Here is a 22,070-nt window from a genome sequence, read left to right on the forward strand (position 1 = left end):
AACAGCCAGAACAGCTAAAGGAACCACTGCCGGTGAAGTAAAACACGAACTCTAACTGACGAATTGCTGGAGGCTCAGTGTGGACAAGTCTGAGAATTAAAAACTCCAGGGGGACCCAGTCATAAGGTGGCCCCAACAATATTGTGAGATTTACCTCCAGGAGTTGACCAGATTCCTAACGTAAAAATATCTAGAAAAATCCCCCCAGGCTTCCAACAGAAGGAGGGGAAAAGGAACCATTTTGACATACCCGAGAGCCTCTGTTCTTCTTAATAAGGTCTGCCCTCAGGGGAAACTAATTAACCAGAGCCTGACCGGCTGGAATGTTATCAGAGCTTAACTGACCTGGAGAAGGAAATATCCAACCCAGCCCACTCTAGCCATCCTGTCCTACCTAAGGGGGGAGAAAAATGCTGAGAAACATTTGTGAAGTTCACAGTCCAGAGGCATAGGCTCACCAAAAAAACCGAGACCTAATCCCAGGACTAGAGAATGCTTCCCCTGCCCCACACCTTACCATCAGGTGACTAAAGTCCTACTTAAGGCAGTTCTTTTTACCCAGTACATCATGTCTGGCTACCCAGAAAAAATTACAAGGCATACCAAAAAGCAAAAAAAGACAGTTTGAAGACACAAAGCATGCAGCACAACCAGACATGGCATAGATGTTGGAATTGTCATATTGGGAATTTAAAACAACTATAATTAATATGCTAAGGGCTCTAACAGATAAAGTAGACAACATAGAAGAGCAGATAGGCAATGTCAGCAGAGAGATGGAAATCCTAAGGAAAGAACCAAAAAGAAATGCTAGAGATAAAAAAAAAAAAAAACACTGTAACAGAAATGAAGAATGCTTTTGATGGGCTCATTACTAGATTGGACACAGCTGAGGAAAGACTCTTAGCTACAGGATATCTCAATAGAATCTTCAAAAACCAAAAAGCAAAGAGAACAAAGACTGATAAAAACAGAACAGAATATCCAAGGGCTGTGGGACAAATACAAAAGGTGTAATGTATGTGTGGTGGGAATACCAGAAGGAGAAGAAAGAGGAGCATAAGAAATATTTAAACCAATAATGACTGAGAAATTTCCCAAATTAATGTCACACACCAAACCATGGATCCAGGAAGCTCAGAGATCACCAACCAGGATAAATGCCCAGAAACACTACAGAAAATGAAAGATACAGAAAAAAAATACTGGGGATAAAAGAAAAAGAGGGGGGACAAAAATCTTACCTAAAAAACACTAACCTAGAATTCTGCGCCCTGAAAAATTATCCTTCAAAGGTGACAGATAGGGCTTCCCTGGTGGTTGAGAGTCCTCCTGCCTATGCAGGGACGAGGGTTCGTGCCGCGGAGCGGAGCGGCTGGGCCCGTGAGCCATGGCCGCTGAGCCTGCGCGTCCGGAGCCTGTGCTCCGCAACGGGAGAGGCCACAACAGTGAGAGGCCCGCGTACCGCAAAAAAAAAAAAAGGTGACAGATAAAGACTTTCTCAGACCAACAAACACTGAGGGAATCTGTTGCCAGGAGACCTGCCTTGCAAGAAATGTTAAAAGAAGTTCTTTAGAAAGAAGGAAAATAATATGGGTCAGAAACTTGGATCTACATAAAGGAAGAGAATCAAAGGAGTAAATGAAAGTAAAATAAAACTTTCATTTTTCTTATTCTTGACTGATGTAACAGATAACTGTTCAAAATAAAAGCAATAATGTATTGATTATGTATGCTTATGTCTGTGTGTGTGTGTGTTATGTAAGTGAAATGAATGCTTATATATAAGCTTATATGTAACTGAAATGAATGACAGCAGCTAAAATGCCCCTTAATAGGTGAATGGGTACATAAGATGTAGTACATCCAGACAATGGAATATTATTGAGCACTAAAAAGAAATGGACTATCAAGCCATTAAAAGACAAGGAGGAAGCTTAAATGCATAGTACTAAGTGAAAGAAGCCAATCTGAGAAGGCTACGTACTGTATAATTCCAACTCTATCACATTTTGGAAAAGGCAAAACTATGGAGACAATAAAAGATCAGTGGTTGCCAGAGACAGTAGGGCAGTTATGAATAGACAGAGCACAGACGATATTTAGGACAGGCTTTGGGAAAACTCCTATTCAGAATACTGAATGATGTTATAATGATGGATATATGTCATTATACACTTGTCTAAATGAATACAGAACACCACAAGTGAACCCTAAGGGAAACTACGGACTTTGGGTAATTGTGACTGTTAACATCAACTCATCCTTGGTAAAAAATGTACCATTCTGATGAGTTATGTTGATAATGAGTAGGCTAAGCATGGGTGAGGGGAGAGGGTATGTGGGAATCTCTGAAACTTCCTCTCAATTTTATTGTAAACCTAAAAACTGCTCTGAAAAATAAAATCTTTTTTTAAAATTGACTACTGAAATTATATGGAAAACAGAATTGTAAGATAATTGTGATGGTAATTTTATGTGTCAACTTGGTTGGGCTATAGTACCCAGTTATTCAATTAAACACTAATCTAGATGTTGCTGTGAAGATAGTTTGTAGATGTGGTCAACATCTATAATCAGTTAAGATTATCCTTGGTAACCTGGGTGGGCCTCATCCCATCAGCTGGAAGCACTTAAAGCAGAACTAAGGTTTCCCTGAGGAAGCAGAAGTTCTGCCCTTAGATGTAGAATCAATTCCTTCCCAAGAATTTCCAGCCTGCTAGCCTGCCCTACAAACTTCAGATTTGCCAGCCCTCGTAATTACGTAAGCCAGTTCCTTCAAATAAATCTCTCATCTGTCTCCCACCAGCTGTGTTGCTCTGGAGGACCCTGACTGCTACAATAATGTTACATGTTCAAAATGTTGTTGACCTTAAACGTGAGATATTTTAAAGATTCTACTAGACTCACCTTGAAGTATTCTGTAGGGCCTCAAAGAAGGATATTCATAAATGATAATCTTTGGGAAAACTCCTTTTTCTGCTACTGTGAAGTAAGTTTTTTGGGGGTGAACCTATAAAAGATAAAATCTCACTAAAGCACTGAAAGGGAGATTATCATATAAATCACTCAGTTAATACAGTATTTAGCATCTGTTACTTTATAATTTGTTTATTAGGATCCATTCTGATAGAAAACTCAAAACTCGGCATCTAATAAATACTTGACAATGGATATAATTTAAACTGAAAACTAGAAGAATACTCATTTTAAGTTTTACTTTCATTAAGAGAGTCATGTCTTAACTCTACAATTGTTTAAATTGCCATCAGAAGAGCTAGAACAGTGGTTCCCAATCTTTAGCAGGCATCAGAATCGCAGGCAGGGCTTATTAAAGCACAGATTGCAAGCTTTAACACTAGAGTTTCTGATTCAGTAAATTGGGGCTGGGACCTGATATTCTGCATTTACATTTCTAACAATTTCCCAGGTGATGCTGAATCTGGGGACCACTCTTTGAGAACAACTAAGTTAGATGAATTGCTTACCCTGCGTTTGGTGTTTTGCTTTATTTTTAATGGAGACCTAGGACAAGCAAGACATCTACTTACACTCAACACATAAATTCACCCTGTCTTTTCTGGAAGAGAGCTTATATCCTCCAAACCACATTTCTCATGGCTTTCTCATAGCCTCACAAGAGCATTTCTCATCCACAAATGGATAACTATTTCAGAAAAATTGAAGTGACATGGGCAGTGGAGGAAGGTCCCTGTCACTGTCTGGACACCAGCAAGCCCCAGCACACACGGAGAAGAGCCCCACCGACACACAAGCGCTCAGGGTTCAGGAGGGTGAGGTTTAGGGTTAGCATTCTTGTTCACACTACACCCCTAACTACTGACCTCAAACCAAATTATCGTGCCACAAAATAGAAAAACAGACATTTCAAAACTATTGTTGGCCACAAAGTGATAGAAAAATAAGCAGGCTAGATGTTGCTCAGTCCTCTGCAGATGCGGGGGGACCTCAGGGCTCATGGTACTTTGAGATGGTCCCGACCAACTTCCTCCACAGAGCCTTCATGTCGGGCCCGTGAATATTTGCAACAGCTGGTGCCACGGTAGCATGTACTTGTGTATATATACCTAACTTTTTGGTTTTGCCTCTTTATTTATTTTTTTTTAATTGGCCGTGCACATGACTTGCGATTTCTTAATTCCCCGACCAGGGATTGAACCCGCGCCCCCTGCAGTGGAAGCATGGAGTTCTAACCACTGAACCACCAGGGAATTCCCAGAGAGGGGCCTTTTAAAGTGAGAACAAGTTGATTTAGTATGCTTTTATGCTGAGGATGCCTAAGGAAGTAAAGGCTGAAGATACAAGAAAGAAAACGACTGATGGAGACAGACACCTGAGGAGGAATGAAGAGACAGACTCGAAATCACACACAGATCTTTTTGTCAACTGTTTGAAACTACTGAATGTACAATTTATGCTTCATTTCCTAATGTTCAACTCTTTTATCTGGCACTTAGCTTTAATTATTATGTGAATTATCATTTGTGTTATTCATCTCAGTATTTTTGCAGAATAGCAGCATAGCATTTACTGTGAAAAACCTGCATGACTACGGGAAAGTCACTCAACCTCTATTAGCCCCAGTTTCCTTATCTGCAAAATGAGATGATAATATTATTAATATAATATTATAATATTGCATGGAGCTAATGTCAGTGAACGTAGTGGTTGTCATCGTGAATTGAAAATACCTTAGAATAAAGACTGCTGTGCATCTCATGTAATCCCTCCTCACAGCCTGGCTGGTCCACAGAACAAACAACACATGGATGGATTTTTGTTTTCTAAGTTACTAAAGGCATACCCCAATGACACCAATTCCCCTGCCACTGCTGCTTCGCAGGTAGGTCTGTTCCTTGGTTTTCAAATTCAGAAGGATCAGCTGGTTCCCAGCTACGTACAACACCATATTGCTGTCCAGAAGTTGTAGGTTGGCCCGCTTTCTGCAGTCATAACCAAAGGAATGTCTGAGGGAAAGTTGCAAAGGAAAACAAGTGAAACAACATGACCATCCTAGAGAGGGGAAAAGTAATGAAATGAATATATTTTTAAAACCCATACCCTTAGTTAGATAAAGATCCGGGGTTGAAGTAGTTGAATTTTATGCTGAAACTCAGAGTTATTTACTGTATTACTAACGTAATCTTGTTTTTAAATTAGGTGAAAATTCTCATACTCTGATTCAGTCTTTTAGTTTTCCTAGGAAAACCCTGAGAGCACATTAATTTTGTTTGCAATAAAAAATAAACGTTCTATTTGGGTACTATAGAGAGCAAAGTAGTCCCCTAAATAATTTCATTTTCCTCTCTCCTGCTAAAACTAAATCACATTATAACGTGAGAGAAAGTCTGTCTTTGCCATCTTTGTACTCCCAAAGCCTGTCCAGTTTGTTGACTGAACATAGTAAAAGGATCATGTAGGCCTCTTCCTTGATGCTGAAACACAAGATGTTTAAAATTCTGACACGTTTGTGAAATTCTGACACACCAGTGACAGTGTGACTACTGTAATAAATTCACATAAATATAATTGAAATTTAACCATATGAAAATTATAAAAATTGACTAAATTACATAATATATAAGTATATAAAATAAATAGGCTAACATTTCCTTTCCAAGATCATTGGTATGTACGGGTGTGCAGATGCGTATATACGTGTGTGTGCGTTTATGCTATAGAGTAAAACTGCATTAATTCAAAACAGATTAAAAAAACTGAGCTATAAAACATTTTTTAAGTGTACTTTGTTATTACGTTCAAGCTCAAATTAATATAACCCAAGATATAAGTGTAATAATTAAATGAGATCAACCTATTAAAAAATTAGAGTTTGCCAAAGATATATATCATGTAGTGTATCTTAAGTAGATATATTCTTATTTTCCAAGAATTCATTGCTGAACACAAAAGTTGAAGGATCACTGGAGCAATCCTTATTTCTTGAGCCCTTGTTTTTGTTTTGTTTTTTCAGTCTGATTTTAGACGATTCCCCTTATTTGTAAGTAAATATTTTCAGAGAAAGAAATTATACAAAAGTTTTAACAAGAACGATATGTAGAATGTAAAAAAGGAAGAGCAAATTTTAATTAATGCAATTTGAATTGTGAAGAATATATAAATTATAACTAACTACAAGTAACTATACCTATCTCACTGCCTCATAGTTAAATTGAAAAAAGAGAAAGAGAACATTTCAGGGCATTTGTACAAGAAAAAGGAGTTTTATAAATTTAAAAGACATTAATGCCTAAAATTGAAACTTATATAGAAATGCAAATGAATATGTGATCCAAGATCTAGATGAAGCTATTCGGCCCTCATGGAGAATACCTGGGGCTGCCTCACAAATAAAGAGTAGAGTCTACAGCCCCTTATCTTTACAGAGCCTGGTATGGGGCAGGAAGTTTTGCCTACCCTCTTTTTCCCTCTCCCTAAACTACTGTTCTCACCTTTCCTTCTTCCTTCTCTCCTTTCCCTTTTCCCAGGTGCCAGTGTAATACTCTAAAGGGCTAGAAGAATGTCCAACTATGAGGGTAGAAGCGGGCTACCATCCCTTCACTAACTTGGATGACAGCAGGGAATCGGAGACATGATCATTTATCTAATATTATCATCTGTAATTTCAGGGGGAAACTCCCTCTTACTTGCTGCTGTTTTGATTGAAGGCCCTTTCAAATGCAGAAATGGGTTAGATTGTAGCTTGCCAAACACTTTCCCTCTAAATCAATCACAACCTGCTTGAGGGCAGAGGCTGCTTCTCATTCATCTGTTTCCTAGAATGCCTGCCACAGTCTTGAGCCTATTCGGTTGAATGAACGAATGAATGAATAACTAGAGTCTGATCTTTTCCTTTTAACCCCAGAGGACAAGGCAGTCCCTAAGCAGAGCTCTGAAAATGTTAAAATGTATTCTGACGTACCTTCACCTCCCTTCTGTTTTATCTCACCCTCCCTTTTGGCACCTATTCTTAACTTCCTATCAGAGGCCCAGGGCCTTCGCTGTTTGTCCATGTCCATCTAGAACCTCCACTTTAAAGTGGTGTTTAAACACTGTCTTAAGGGCTGTTTAGTGTCTTCTATAAATTATGCTGTGGTTTACGTGATATTTTATAAATTATACTTTCTTGATTGATTTAGAAGACACAAATGTTAAAACTGAAGTAGATGAAGAATTAAAAGGGTATATGGGGATACATGAGAGCAGACTTCTTACAGCTTCTCACAAGAAACAGAGATTATATTTTTTCATCTCTAGAGAGTAGGGCTAAGTCTAACGCAGGACATTCCAGAAAGGCAGATTGTAATTCAAGGCCTGGAGGAGCTCTCTAATAATGTAAGCTATTCAAAAATGGGATAAGCTGCTTTGTGATTGCCCTGCTTTTGAAAGTGTTCAAGTCCATAGCTTATACAGCCACTCCTCCAGCATGAGTAGAAAGTATTCATGCACTGAGCCAAACGTCAAGATCGCTCTGACTCCCTTATTTACAGGCTAGGCATATCTCTCTAATACAGAGATCCTTGTATTCAGGAGCACCAAATCCCCAGTGTTGAGAGCTGGGAGAAGGCAGCACAATAAAAATTACCCGAGAAGCTTTTTCAGAGTACATATATACCCAAGCCCCTCTCCACGTGGAAATAATGCAGTAGGTCCAGGAAGCTATCAGAGCACGTGCATTTCAGGAAAAGCTTCTAGGTGACTAATAAACCACTTCATTTGAAAAAAATCGACTAGAAGGCCAACAGCATAACTTTTATCAGTAACCTGTCCAAAGGCCACAAAGGAAAAAAAAAAGGCCCTCAAGAGAGAAAACTCCAGGTTACAAATTTCAGGGTGAATTAGTTTTAGTTACACCTGGGATCGAAATAAAGTTAGAAGATATAATAACAATAACATGTTCTATTTTTACATAAAAAGCAAAACTGAGTCAGGAAGTACACTGCCCTTCCCCTCTCAGCACCCCTTTTATAAGGGGCCAGTCAGTGTCTGGGCCATGCGGTCATAACCACTGCCCTTCTGAGGGTAGGCATGCTAAATTGCTAACCAAGGGCCTTAATGGAAATTGTCTCCTAACTAGCACCTCACAAACCTAACATCATAAAGTGATGGCAAACCCTAAATCCCCTTGTTAATCATCCCACTTTTACTTTTCTTCACAGACTTTTATTCTTCTATTAAAATGGGTTATATTGTGCCCACTTCCTCAGGGCTGTCTTCTCTGTAACTCATCTGGTAAATAATGCGAAAGCAGTAATGCCTGACAATGGCCATGTCAGCGTTTCAAGCAGGGAGATCAATGATTTTAACTTAACAGGCATTGAAAAAGGGGTGCCAATCTGGTAGAGATAAATGGGGATAAGAGGCCTCCTGGTCTCCTTCACATCACATCTCCTGAAAGGACAGCCAGAAAAGCACTATATCTCTTTATGGTTATTTGGCATCTAACAAAAGCCAGCAAAAGCGTAGTTTAAATTAAGATCAAGCATTTCTATCTTAAGCTTCTTAGAATTACCTAAGATAGGGGTTGGCAAACTGTTTTTGTAAAGGGCCAGGTAGTAAATATTTTAGGCTTTGTGAGCCAGATGATTTCTGTTGTAACTACTTAAATCTGCCCTTGTAGTGTGATGGCAGTCATAGACTTCATGTAAATGAATGGGCATTGCTGTGTTCCAATAAAACTTTATTTAGGGAAAAAGGCCAGAGGCCAGATTTGGTCCATAGGCTGCAGTTTGCCAACCCCTGACCTAAAAAGCTGAAATTCCAAGATTATACATATGTAACTGGAGTGGATACACAAGTGTAAGAAGATCCAGCGGTATGTTTGAATCCGGAGTCACAAAAGGCATCGAAGCAAGCTCCATGTAATCGTAGAAGAAGCTTTCTGATATTTTCTTCTTAACTTCCTCCTCTGCCTCTTCTGCATCTGGGACAGGAGTTTCCATGTACTGAGATTCTAAAAAATTAAAAATATTTTAACTAAGAAGAGTGTCTGGTCAATCCTAAAATCGTATTTCATGAAGACAGGAGGAATGTACGTAGCCCATATACTCTAGCAGTAACTACTACTTCTGGCCTGGACATAGGATGCCACCCACAAGTGAGCATGGAAGAAGAGGCAACACGCCTGTGTGCATTGGGGTGAACGCCTAGCCCTGCATGGTTCCGACAGTCTCAAAGAACAGCGCACGGTCAGTTCTAAGGGAGAGTTAGTCTCACTAATGTGGGATAGATCACTCCTTAGACAATCCCACTCCCCAGAAAAACTGAGTATGAGAGTATGTGATACTCAGAATACACAACTCCAGAGCTGCTAAAGCACCCTATCAGGATATGTTTGATGCTCTTTCTTTTATCACCTCCACACTTCCTGCAACCATTTCTTTTATGGATTTACAACTGTTCAGTTAAAACAGTGACAAGTACTGATAGAAAACTAGTAATACTTACTTCCAATGCTTTCCACATAATCATCTTGAAATGAACTTGAACTTCCTTCCAAATGTTCCACATAGGATTCATCGTCCCCTAAATATGATTCTTCCACTTCAGTAAATGTTTCGCCTGTGGTATCTACAACAGATTTGTAATCCTCTTTCATAGTGGCTATAAAAAACAATTTGTTTTAATAATTTCTAAATTTGAATTAAATAATTTCTAAATTTGAATTAAACATTGTCTTAAACATTAAATAATTTCTAAATTTGAATTAAACATTTCTTATTTCCAAAGTACCTAATACTTCCAATTCGTTTGTGCTCTAAACTGAATGAATTTTAAACTCAAAAATTGCTACAAAAATCATTTTATTTGGTCACTCTTGCAGCTTTACAAAAAATTTTTAAAGCTTTTCCTGTGAGTAAATCTCCATTTTCACTTCATTTGCAGTCTATTTCCTACCACTGCACGCTTACAAGAAAGTAAAGGATAAAGAAAAAGAGATTGGCTAGTATGTTGCTATCATTTTTTCAGTTCAATTTCACTTGAACAACACGTTATTTATAAGGACCTTTTATGTCAAAGATAAATAACGCATATTCAAGAATAAACTCCTCTGGGTATGACTATGTCTGAGTGATATCCTAGGAATACATCAGACTATTTGCTTCAGGACAAGCTAGAAGAGAAAAAGAATTGGAATGGGAGTAGAATAGACCTAGGTATAAGCCAACATTCAGATCAAGTCCAAACATGGCTATTGTTCACATATACCATGTCCAGCAGGTGAAAGGGCTGGATGAACTTTCAGAATAATAAGGCAGAAATGGTAAGTATGTCAGAAACAGAGTAGAACCACCTAGTAGGTCTATCTGAGATGAGGCTAAAAGAAGAGGAACAAGGCCCAAGACTAACTTGAATGAGGTGAGAAAGCTGGGCCAATCCAATTAGCAGAATAAGAGGACAGGGTTCTGTAGGATTCATGCATTTGGATGGAAAGAAAATAATCCTGGACACCTAAATGGGGCCCACTTCTTGAACTCCCCTAGGGGAGAGCCCTGGGTAAATATTCTCCAGTAATACCATTTAACAGATTTCTTAGCTCTTTCTTGTGACTGTTGCAATCAAACATTATATCCCCATCTCAAGATTAGGATATTATCTGCTGGCCTGCCTCTCTCTGGGAACAGAGTTCAAGCTGCCATTAGATGAGTTCAGGCTGCCAGCTAGGATGAGGGAATCACTGATAAAGGAATCAGAAGTGAATATGAATGAAGGGGAGTAAATCATTTTTCTAAAAATGAATATTCTGAGCCTGGTTGAAGGGTTGTGCCACTGAGAGGAAAAGTGGAGTTTGGAAAAAAACTAATTTAACAGGAAGTAGACACATTAAATCAGACTGGCAAAGCAGCAGATCTTAGCAACTTGGTGAGAACAAAGATTTCTATACTTTTTATAATCCCAAAATAGACAGGTGGAAGGATTATGGTTTGATGTACAAATCAGCATTTGTCTTTCTATTCTTGGAAATAATCTAAAATCAACACTGAAAATGAAAGCCAAAATTACAAATGCCATTTTTTGTAGAACTAGAAGCTGCTAAAACCTCAAATCAGAAATGGATGGCAGGGCTGGCTGGTGGAAGGGTTGGCAAAATTAGTGGACACTGAACAAGGATGAGTGCAGGAGGAAGCAAAGGGAGGTAACCAAGGCGAGGAGACACCATAGCCACAGATCTCAAAAAGAGCCAGCTGAAAGTTTGTTTTATGACCAAGGATTTTTATTAATTAATTAATTAATTATTTTGGCTGCACCAGGTCTTAATTATGGCAATCTTAATTAAGATCTTCGTTGCAGCATGTTTAGCTGCACCATGCGGGATCTTCGGTTGTGGCATGTGGGCTGTTAGTTGCAACATGGAGACTCAGTTGTGGCATGCGGACTTCTTAGTTTTGGCATGCATGTGAGATCTAGTTCCCCAACCAGGGATCAAACCCAGGCCCCCTGCATTGGGAGCACAGAGTCTTACCCACTGGACCACCAAGGAAGTCCCTGACCCAGGATTTTATAGGTGAGTTTCCTCAGCTTTTTCTTCCCTCTAGCCAATAGAAATATGAAGCTGTGGTGCCTCTCCTCACCAGCTGCCACAGAGGCAGGCTGCCTCCTGCAAATACAGCTTGCCTCTCTGGTCCTTGTTTACCTCCACCTCCTTTGTGAGATTGGGAACACAATGAGGAAGTCTGCAAATGATGTGACTGTGCACATAGAACATCCATAAGGACTCCCTATAATTATTACAATTTTTAAAAGAGTTTTGCATGGTTACTACATACAAAAACAATATACAAAAATTAATAATTGGGACTTCCATTTTGGCCATGATGAAGTAACCATGATGGAGTACCAGACTGTTCTCCTACTACAATTTTGGAATTATTTAGTTCTCCCTTTAATTCTATTTTTCTTCATGTATTGTGATGCTCTGTTATTAGATGCATACATATTTATGATAGTTATGTCTTCCTAATGTATTGTTCCTTTTATCATCGTGAAATGTACTTCTTTGTCACAGAGAGTACTCTTTGTCTTGAAATCTATTTTATCTGATATTAATATAGTCACTCCAACCTTCAAATGCTTACTGTATGCCTACTATATCTTTTTCCATCAATTTACTTTTAACCTATTTGTATCATAATACTTAATGTGTGTCTCATGCATCATATAGTGGGTTCTTGCTTTTATTATCCATTCTGATAATCTGTACCTTTTTACAAGACTTATTAATCCATTAATATTTAATATAACTATTGGTATAGTTGGATTTTGATTTAACATTTAATTATTTATTTTCTGTTTGTGTGCTTCCCACTCTTCCATTTTCCCTCTATTTCTTCTTTCCTATTTTCTGTTAGACCATTTATTGTTATTCTTCTAGATTATTTATTCTTTAAAATTCCATTTTAATTTCTGCTAGCTTTTTAACTACTTTTCTTTGTTTTTTAAATAATTGCTTCAGAGATTATAATATTTATCCTTTACTTCTCACAGTCTACTTAGTTAATATTACAGTAATACACATCTTTCATCAACTGATGGAACAACCAGTCTGAAACTCCATAAGATATGATGATCTGAAAAACACTATCAAACATCCCCACCTGATATTGAAAAAACACTACACCTACACATTCAAAGGCACATGGGCCATTTACCAAGAGAGATCACTTGCTGGAGCGTAAGACAAGTTTTAATAGCTTTTAAAAGATTGAAATAATACAAAATATGCATATTCTCTGATTACAACAGTAGTAAATTAAAAATAAATTACAGGGGAGCGGAGGGGAAGATGGCGTAAGAATAAGACACGGAGATCACCTTCCTCCCCACAGATACACCAGAAATGCATCTACACGTAGAGCAACTCCTACAGAACACCTACTGAATGCTGGCAGAAGACCTCAGACCTCCCAAAAGGCAAGAAACTCCCCACGTACCTGGGTAGGGCAAAAGAAAAAAAGAAAAAACAGAGACAAAAGAATAGGGACAGCACCTGCACCAGTGGGAGGGAGCTGTGAAGGAGCAAAGGTTTCCACACACTAGGAAGCCCCTTCGCGGGCGGAGAGTGTGGGAGGCGGAGGGGGGAGCTTCAGAGCCGCGGAGGAGAGCACAGCAACAGGGGTGCGGAGGGCAAAGCGGGGAGATTCCCGCACAGAGGATCGGTGCCGACCAGCACTCACCAGCCCGAGAGGCTTGTCTGCTCACCCGCCGGGGTGGGCGGAGCTGCGAGCTGAGGCTCGGGCTTTGGTAGGAGGGCAGGGAGAGGACTGGGGTTGGCTGCATGAACACAGCCCGAAGGGGTTAGTGCACCACGGCTAGCCAGGAGGGAGTCCGGGAAAAGGTCTGGAGCTGCCGAAGAGGCAAGAGACGTCTTCTTCTCTCTTTGTTTCCTGGTGCGCGAGGAGAGGAGATTAAGAGCGCTGCTTAAAGGAGCTCCAGAGACGGGCGCGAGCCGCGGCTAAAAGCACGGACCCCAGAGACGGGCGGGAGACGCTAAGGCTGCTGCTGCCGCCACCAAGGGGCCTGTGTGCGAGCACAGGTCACTATCCACACCCCCCTTCCGGGGAGCCTGTGCAGCCCGCCACTGCCAGGTTCCCAGGATCCAGGGACAACTTCCCCGGGAGAACACACGGCAGGCCTCAGGCTGGTGCAACGTCACGCCGGCCTCTGCCACCGCAGGCCCGCCCTGCACGCCGTGCCCCTCCCTCCCCCGGCCTGAGTGAGCCTGAGTCCCCGAATCAGCGGCTCCTTTAACCCCGTCCTGTCTGAGCAAAAAACAGACACCCTCCGGCGACCTACACACAGAGGCGGGGCCAAATCCAAAGCTGAGCCCCTGGGAGCTGTGAGAACAAAGAAGAGAAAGGGAAATCTCTCCCAGCAGCCTCAGAAGCAGCGGATTAAAGCTCCACAATCAACTTGATGTACCTGCAACTGTGGAATACATGAATAGACAACGAATCATCCCAAATTGAGGAGGTGGACTTCGAGAGCAAGATCTATGATTTTTTCCCCTTTTCCTCTTTTTGTGAGTGTGTATCTGTATGCTTCTGTGTGAGATTTTGTCTGTATAGCTTTGCTTCCACCATTTGTCCTAGGGTTCTATCCGTCCGTTTTGTTTTTAAATTCTTTTCTTAACAATTAATTTTAATTTTAATAACTTTATTATACTTTAACTTCTTTCCTTCTTTCTTTCTTTCTTTCTTGCTTGCTTTCTTGCTTTCTTTCCTTCCTTCTCTCCTTTAGACAACGAATCATCCCAAATTGAGGAGGTGGACTTTGAGAGCAAGATTTATGATTTTTTCCCCTTTACCTCTTTTTGTGAGGGTGTATGTGTATGCTTCTGTGTAAGATTTTGTCTGTATAGCTTTATTTCCACCATTTGTCCTAAGGTTCTATCCGTCCCCTTTTTTTCCTAAATAATTATTTTTTAATTTAATAACTTTATTATAATTTATTTTATTTTACTGTATCTTCTTTCTTTCGTTCTTTTTTCCTTCTGTCCCTCCTCCTTCCCTCCCTCCCTCCTTTCTTTCCTTCTTTCCTTCTTTTCTTCTTTCTGTCTTCCTTCCTTCCTTCCCTTCTTTCTTTCTTTCTTTCTTTCTTCCTTCCTACTTCTACTAATGCTTTCTCTCTACTTTTTCTCCCTTTTGTTCTGAGCCATGTGGATGAAAGGCTCTTGGTGCTACAGCCAGGAGCCAGTGCTGTGCCTCTGAGGTGGGACAGCCAACTTCAGGACACTGGTAAACAAGTGACCTCCCAGCTCCACATAATATCAAATGGCGAAAATCTCCCAGAGATCTCCATCTCAAAACCAGCACCCAGCTTCACTCAACGACCAGCAAGCTACAGTGCTGGACAACCTATGCCAAACAACTAGCAAAACAGGAACACAACCCCACCCATTAGCAGAGAGGCTGCCTAAAATCATAATAAGTCCACAGACACCCCAAAACACACCACCAGACATGGACCTGCCCACCAGAGAGACAAGATCCAGCCTCATCCACCACAACACATGCACTAGTCCCCTCCACCAGGAAGCCTACACAACCCACTGAACCAACCTTAGCCACTGGGGACAGACATCAAAAACAACGGGAACTATGAACCTGCAGCCTGCAAAAAGGAGACCACAAACACAGTAAGATAAACAAAATGAGAAGACAGAAAAACACACTGCAGATGAAGGAGCAACATAAAAATGCACCAGACCTAACAAATGAAGAGGAAATAGGCAGTCTACCTGAAAAAGAATTCAGAATAATGATAGTAAAGGTGATCCAAAATCTTGGAAATAGAATGGACAAAATGCAAGAAACATTAAACAAGGAACTAGAAGAACTAAAGATAAAACAAACAATGATGAACAACACAGTAAATGAAATGAAAAAGACCCTAGATGGGATCAATAGCAGAATAACTGAGGCAGAAGAATGGATAAGTGACCTGGAAGATAAAATAGTGGAAATAACTACTGCAGAGCAGAATAAAGAAAAAAGAATGAAAAGAACTGAGGACAGTCTCAGAGACCTCTGGGACAACATTAAACACACCAACATTCGAATTATAGGGGTTCCAGAAGAAGAAGAGAAAAAGAAAGGGACTGAGAAAATATTTGAAGAGATTATAGTTGAAAACTTCCCTAATATGGGAGAGGAAATAGTTAATGAGGTCCAGGAAGCACAGAGAATCCCATACAGGAAAAATCCAAGTAGAACTACGCCAAGACACATATTAATCAAACTGTCAAAAATTAAATACAAAGAAAGCATATTAAAAGCAGCAAGGGAAAAACAACAAATAACACACAAGGGAATCCCCATAAGGTTAACAGCTGATCTTTCAGCAGAAACTCTGCAAGCCAGAAGGGACTGGCAGGACATATTTAAAGTGATGAAGGAGAAAAACCTGCAACCAAGATTACTCTACCCAGCAAGGATCTCATTCAGGTTTGATGGAGAAATTAAAATCTTTACAGACAAGCAAAAGCTGAGAGAGTTCAGCACCACCAAACCAGCTTTACAACAAATGCTAAAGGAACTTCTCTAGGCAAGAAACACAGGAGAAGGAAAAGACCTACAATAACGAACCCAAAACAATTTAGAAAATGGGAATAGGAACATACATATCGATAATTACCTTAAATGTAAATGGACTAAATGCTCCCACCAGGAGACATAGATTGGCTGAATGGATAGAAAAACAAGACCCATATATATGCTGTCTACAAGAGACCCACTTCAGACCTAGAGACACATACAGACTGAAAGTAAGGGGATGGAAAAAGATATTCCGTGCAAATGGAAACCAAAAGAAAGCTGGAGCAGCAATTCTCATCTCAGACAAAATACACTTTAAAATAAAGACTACTAGAAGAGACAAAGAAGGACACTACATAATGATCAAGGGATCGATCCAAGAAGAAGATATAACAATTGTAAATATTTATGCACCCAACATAGGAGCACCTCAATACATAAGGCAAATACTAACAGCCATAAAAGGGGAAATCGACAGTAACACATTCATAGTAGGGGACTTTAACACCCCACTTTCACCAATGGTCAGATCATCCAAAATGAAAATAAATAAGGAAACACAAGCTTTAAATGATACATTAAATAAGATGGACTTAATTGATATTTATAGGACACTCCACCCAAAAACTACAGAATACACATTTTTCTCAAGTGCTCATGGAACATTCTCCAGGATAGATCATATCTTGGGTCACAAATCAAGCCTTGGTAAATTTAAGAAAGTTGAAATTGTATCAAGTATCTTTTCCGACCACAACGCCATGAGACTAGATATCAATTACAGGAAAGACCTGTAAGAAATACAAACACATGGAGGCTAAACAATACACTACTTAATAACAAAGTGATCACTGAAGAAATCAAAGAGGAAATCAAAAAATACCTAGAAACAAACGACAATGGAGACACAACAACCCAAAACCTATGGGATGCAGCAAAAGCAGTTCTAAGAGGGAAGTTTATAGTAATACAAGCCCACCTTAAGAAGCAGGAAACATCTCGAATAAACAACCTAACCTTGCACCTCAAGCAATTAGAGAAAGAAGAACAAAAAAAACCAAGGTTAGCAGAAGGAAAGAAATCACAAAAATCAGATCAGAAATAAATGAAAAAGAAATGAAGGAAACGATAGCAAAGTTCAATAAAACTAAAAGCTGGTTCTTTGAGAAGATAAACAAAATAGATAAACCATTAGCCAGACTCACCAAGAAAAAAAGGGAGAAGACTCAAATCAACAGAATTAGAAATGAAAAAGGAGAAGTAACAACAGACACTGCAGAAATAAAAAAGATCATGAGAGATTACTACAAGCAACTCTATGCCAATAAAACGGACAACCTGGAAGAAATGGACAAATTCTTAGAAATGCACAACCTGCCAAGACTGAATCAGGAAGAAACAGAAAATATGAACAGACCAATCACAAGCACTGAAATCGAAACTGTGATTAAAAATCTTCCAACAAACAAAAGCCCAGGAGCAGATGGCTTCACAGCCGAATTCTATCAAACATTTAGCAAAGAGCTAACACCTATCCTTCTCAAACTCTTCCAAAATATAGCAGAGGGAGGAACACTCCCAAATTCCTTCTATGAGGCCACCATCACCTTGATACCAAAACCAGACAAGGATGTCACAAAGAAAGAAAACTACAGGCCAATATCACTGATGAACATAGATGCAAAAATCCTCAACAAAATACTAGCAAACAGAATCCAACAGCACATTAAAAGGATCATACACCATGATCAAGTGGGGTTTATTCCAGGAATGCAAGGATTCTTCAATATATGCAAATCAATCAATGTGATATACCATATTAACCAATTGAAGGCGAAAAACCATATGATCATCTCAATAGATGCAGAGAAAGCTTTTGACAAAATTCAACACCCATTTATGATAAAAACCCTGCAGAAAGTAGGCATAGAGGGAACTTTCCTCAACATAATAAAGGCCATATATGACAAGCCCACAACCAACATCATCCTCAATGGTGAAAAACTGAAAGCATTTCCACTAAGATCAGCAACAAGACAAGGTTGCCCACTCTCACCACTCTTATTCAACATAGTTTTGGAAGTTTTAGCCACAGCAATCAGAGAAAAAAAGGAAATAAAAGGAATCCAAATCGGAAAAGAAGAAGTAAAGTAGTCACTGTTTGCAGATGACATGATACTATACATAGAGAATCCTAAAGATGCTCCCAGAAAACTACTAGAGCTAATCAATGAATTTGGTAAAGTAGCAGGAATCAAAATTAATGCACAGAAGTCTCTGGCATTCCTATACACTAATGATGAAAAATCTGAAAGTGAAATCAAGAAAACACTCCCATTTACCTCTGCAATAAAAAGAATAAAATATCTAGGAATAAACCTACCTAAGGAGACAAAAGTCCTGTATGGAGAAAATTATCAGACACTGATGAAAGAAACTAAAGATGAAACAAATAGATGTACAGATATACCATGTTCTTGGATGGGAAGAATCAACATTGTGAAAATGACTCTACTACCCAAAGCAATCTACAGATTCAATGCAATCCCTATCAAACTACCACTGGCATTTTTCACAGAACTAGAACAAAAAATTTCACAATTTGTATAGAAACACAAAAGACCCCGAAGAGCCAAAGCAATCTTGAGAACGAAAAATGGAGCTGGAGGAATCAGGCTCCCTGACTTCAGACTATACTACAAAGCTACAGTAATGAAGACAGTATGGTACTGGCACAAAAATAGAAAGCCAAATCAATGGAACAGGATAGAAAGCCCAGAGATAAACCCACGCACATATGGTCACCTTATCTTTGATAAAGGAGGCAGGAATGTACAGTGGAGAAAGGACAGCCTCTTCAATAAGTGGTGCTGGGAAAACTGGACAGGTACATGTAAAAGTATGAGATTAGATCACTCCCTAACACCATACACAAAAATAAGCTCAAAATGGATTAAAGACCTAAATGTAAGTCCATAAACTATCAAACTCTTAGAGGAAAACATAGGCAGAACACTCTATGACATAAATCACAGCAAGATCCTTTTTGACCTACCTCCTGGAGGAATGGAAATAAAAACAAAAATAAACAAATGGGACCTAATGAAACTTCAAAGCTTTTGCACAGCAAAGGAAAGCATAAACAAGACCAAAAGACAACCCTCAGAATGGGAGAAAATATTTGCAAATGAAGCAACTGACAAAGGATTAATCTCCCAAATTTACAAGCAGCTCATGCAGCTCAATAACAAAGAAACAAACAACCCAATCCAAAAATGGGCAGAAGACCTAAATAGACATTTCTCCAAAGAAGATATACAGACTGCCAACAAACACATGAAAGAATGCTCAACATCATTAATCATTAGAGAAATGCAAATCAAAAGTACAATGAGATATCATCTCACATCAGTCAGAATGGCCATCATCAAAAAATCTAGAAACAATAAATGCTGGAGAGGGTGTGGAGAAAAGGGAACACTCTTGCACTGCTGGTGGGAATGTGAATTGGTTCAGCCACTATGGAGAACAGTATGGAGGTTCCTTAAAAAACTACAAATAGAATTACCATATGACCCAGCAATCCCACTACTGGGCATATACCCTGAGAAAACCATAATTCAAAAAGAGTCATGTACCAAAATGTTCATTGCAGCTCTATTTACAATAGCCCAGAGATGGAAACAACCTAAGTGCCCATCATCGGATGAATGGATAAAGATGATGTGGCACATATATACAATGGAATATTACTCAGCCATAATAAGAAACGAAATTGAGTTATTTGTAATGAGGTGGATAGACCTAGAATCTGTCATACAGAGTGAAGTAAGTCAGAAAGAGAAAGACAAATACCGTATGCTAACACATATATATGGAATTTAAGAAAAAAAAATGTCATGAAGAACCTAGGGGTAAGACAAGAATAAAGACACAGACCTACTGGAGAACAGACTTGAGGATATGGGGAGGGGGAAGGGTGAGCTTTGACAGGGCGAGAGAGAGGCATGGACATATATACACTAACAAACGTAAGGTAGACAGCTAGTGGGAAGCAGCCGCATGGCACAGGGATATTGGTTCGGTGCTTTGTGACCGCCTGGAGGGGTGGGATAGGGAGGGTGGGAGGGAGGGAGATGCAAGAGGTAAGAGATATGGGAACATATGTATATGTATAACTGATTCACTTTGTTATAAAGCAGAAACTAACACACCATTGTAAAGCAATTATACCCCAATAAAGATGTCAAAATAAAATAAAATAAATTACAGAAGACATTTGGCAATTAAAAAACACACTTAATAATAATGTATGGGTCAAGGAGAAATTAATAAAGAAATTATAAAACATTTCAAAGTAAATGATAATTAAAATATAACACCAAAATTTGTGGGATACAGCTAAGGCAATGCTTAGAGGGAAATTTATAGCTTTTAGTACATATATAAGAAAACTCAAAAATCAGTGACCTAACATTCCACCTCAGGAAACTAGAGAAAGAAAAGCAAAAAAACCCAAAACTCAGAGTAAGTAGAAGAAAGGAAATTAAAAAAATAAAATAATAAAACAATAATAGAATTAGTGTAAATAATAAAAATGAAAGCAAGACTCAGTGAAATAAAAAGCCAACAAAACAACAGAAAAATTATCAAAGCCAAAACCTTATTCTTTGAAAAGATCAACAAAATGGATGCCCTCCTAGCTAGGCCAATCAAGAAATAAAAGAGAGACAATACAAATCTTCAGTGTCAGGAATTAAAATAGATCCTACAGAGTTATGTCAACAAATTTTACAATTTAGAAGAAATGTATAAATTCTATGAAAGATACAAAGTTACAAAACTTAGTAAAGAAGAAAGAGACAACCCTCTATTTATTAAGGGAATTGAATTCACAGTTAAAAATTTTTCCACTAAGAAAATTACAGGCCCAGCTACTTCATTGGTGAGTTCCAGCAAACATTTAAGGAAGAAATAATACTAATTCTACACAAAATATTTCTGAAAATAGAAGAGACCAAAATACTTCCCAGTTTATTATATGAAGTCAGCAATAATTTAGTACTTTGGTAAGAATCAGAAACCAATGTCTTGGTAACGAAAGTCCTTCACACTTGTGAAAAATGCTGCATGGTCTGGCTGGTACATTTGGCCTAAATCCCTTAATAGGACTCTGTTACACCAGAAACTCCTTGTTGGGTATGGGGAAGAGTCTACCTTAATCTCTGTACTTAGGTAGAAAACCAGGAAATTAATTCACTCTGCATGAGAATTCCAAAGGGTAAGATGTTGCTTAGATATTTTAGAAAGACTGAGAACAAGGTAAGGGCTCCAGGAAAAAAAATTCAGCTATCAGTTATGTAGCTGAACCAGGACAGAGACCTCTTCTCACAGCACCAAGGTAGAAGGTTTCAGAGTGTCAGCAGACTATTTCACATTATCATTTGAGATCCTAAAACCCATGATTTATGAACTAATTTATGAGCTGAGGACAGGGCCAGGCCAGACTTGATAAGACCTGCCCTTAAGAAGGTCTGACATTAAAAAGGGAGATTCAGGCAGTGCTGGACAAAGGGATATTATCATTAAATCCATCCATCCAGAGCGGGAGAGGAGCAGAGGGTGTTGGTCCCACCCACTCGGGCCCTGGAAGCCTGCTGGGCTCCCACGTGGTGTCCCCTGCCCTCTGCGACTACAGGCGGGAGGCAGGCCTGGGCCCCTCTGTTCTGTTGAGCCTAAGCCCCAACCCCCCACACCTCCCAGGGCCTTTTCCACCCCTGTGGGTCCTAAGCATAGGCCCTGCCCACTGCCCAAACCCTACCCCTGCTTAGGACCCGCCCTCCACAGCCAAGGCCTTTTCCACCTTTTTTTTTTTTTTCCTCCTCCTCTTTCTTACTACTGTGGTTCTTTTCTACTTTCTGGTTGTTGGTTCATCTATATTTTTATTTTTACATTCTTTCTAACATATCTGTTAGTTTCCTAGTCTAATTTTATTTTTTACTTGTTATTTTTCTC

At 39.3% G+C, this 22,070-nt stretch overlaps 1 protein-coding gene across 2 annotated transcripts in view; it reads right to left on the reverse strand.

The window, feature by feature from the left end:
• Nucleotides 1-22,070, reverse strand: part of CFAP44 (cilia and flagella associated protein 44) — a 169,773-nt gene that overhangs the window by 131,999 nt on the left and 15,704 nt on the right. For both annotated transcript variants that reach the window (XM_089910540.1, XM_022551158.2), the window contains exons 3-6: nt 9,469-9,624; nt 8,815-8,974; nt 4,826-4,988; nt 2,911-3,013 (exon numbers count right to left, since the gene is read on the reverse strand). In XM_089910540.1, the coding sequence (XP_089766666.1) occupies nt 2,911-3,013; nt 4,826-4,988; nt 8,815-8,974; nt 9,469-9,624 (582 nt within the window). The remainder of the gene's footprint in view (nt 1-2,910; nt 3,014-4,825; nt 4,989-8,814; nt 8,975-9,468; nt 9,625-22,070) is intronic.

Source organism: Delphinapterus leucas, chromosome 4, assembly GCF_059928025.1.
Source record: "Delphinapterus leucas isolate spDelLeu-1000000601 "Yukka" chromosome 4, BTC_Dleu_Yukka2, whole genome shotgun sequence".
Classification (NCBI taxonomy): Eukaryota; Metazoa; Chordata; class Mammalia; order Artiodactyla; family Monodontidae; genus Delphinapterus; species Delphinapterus leucas.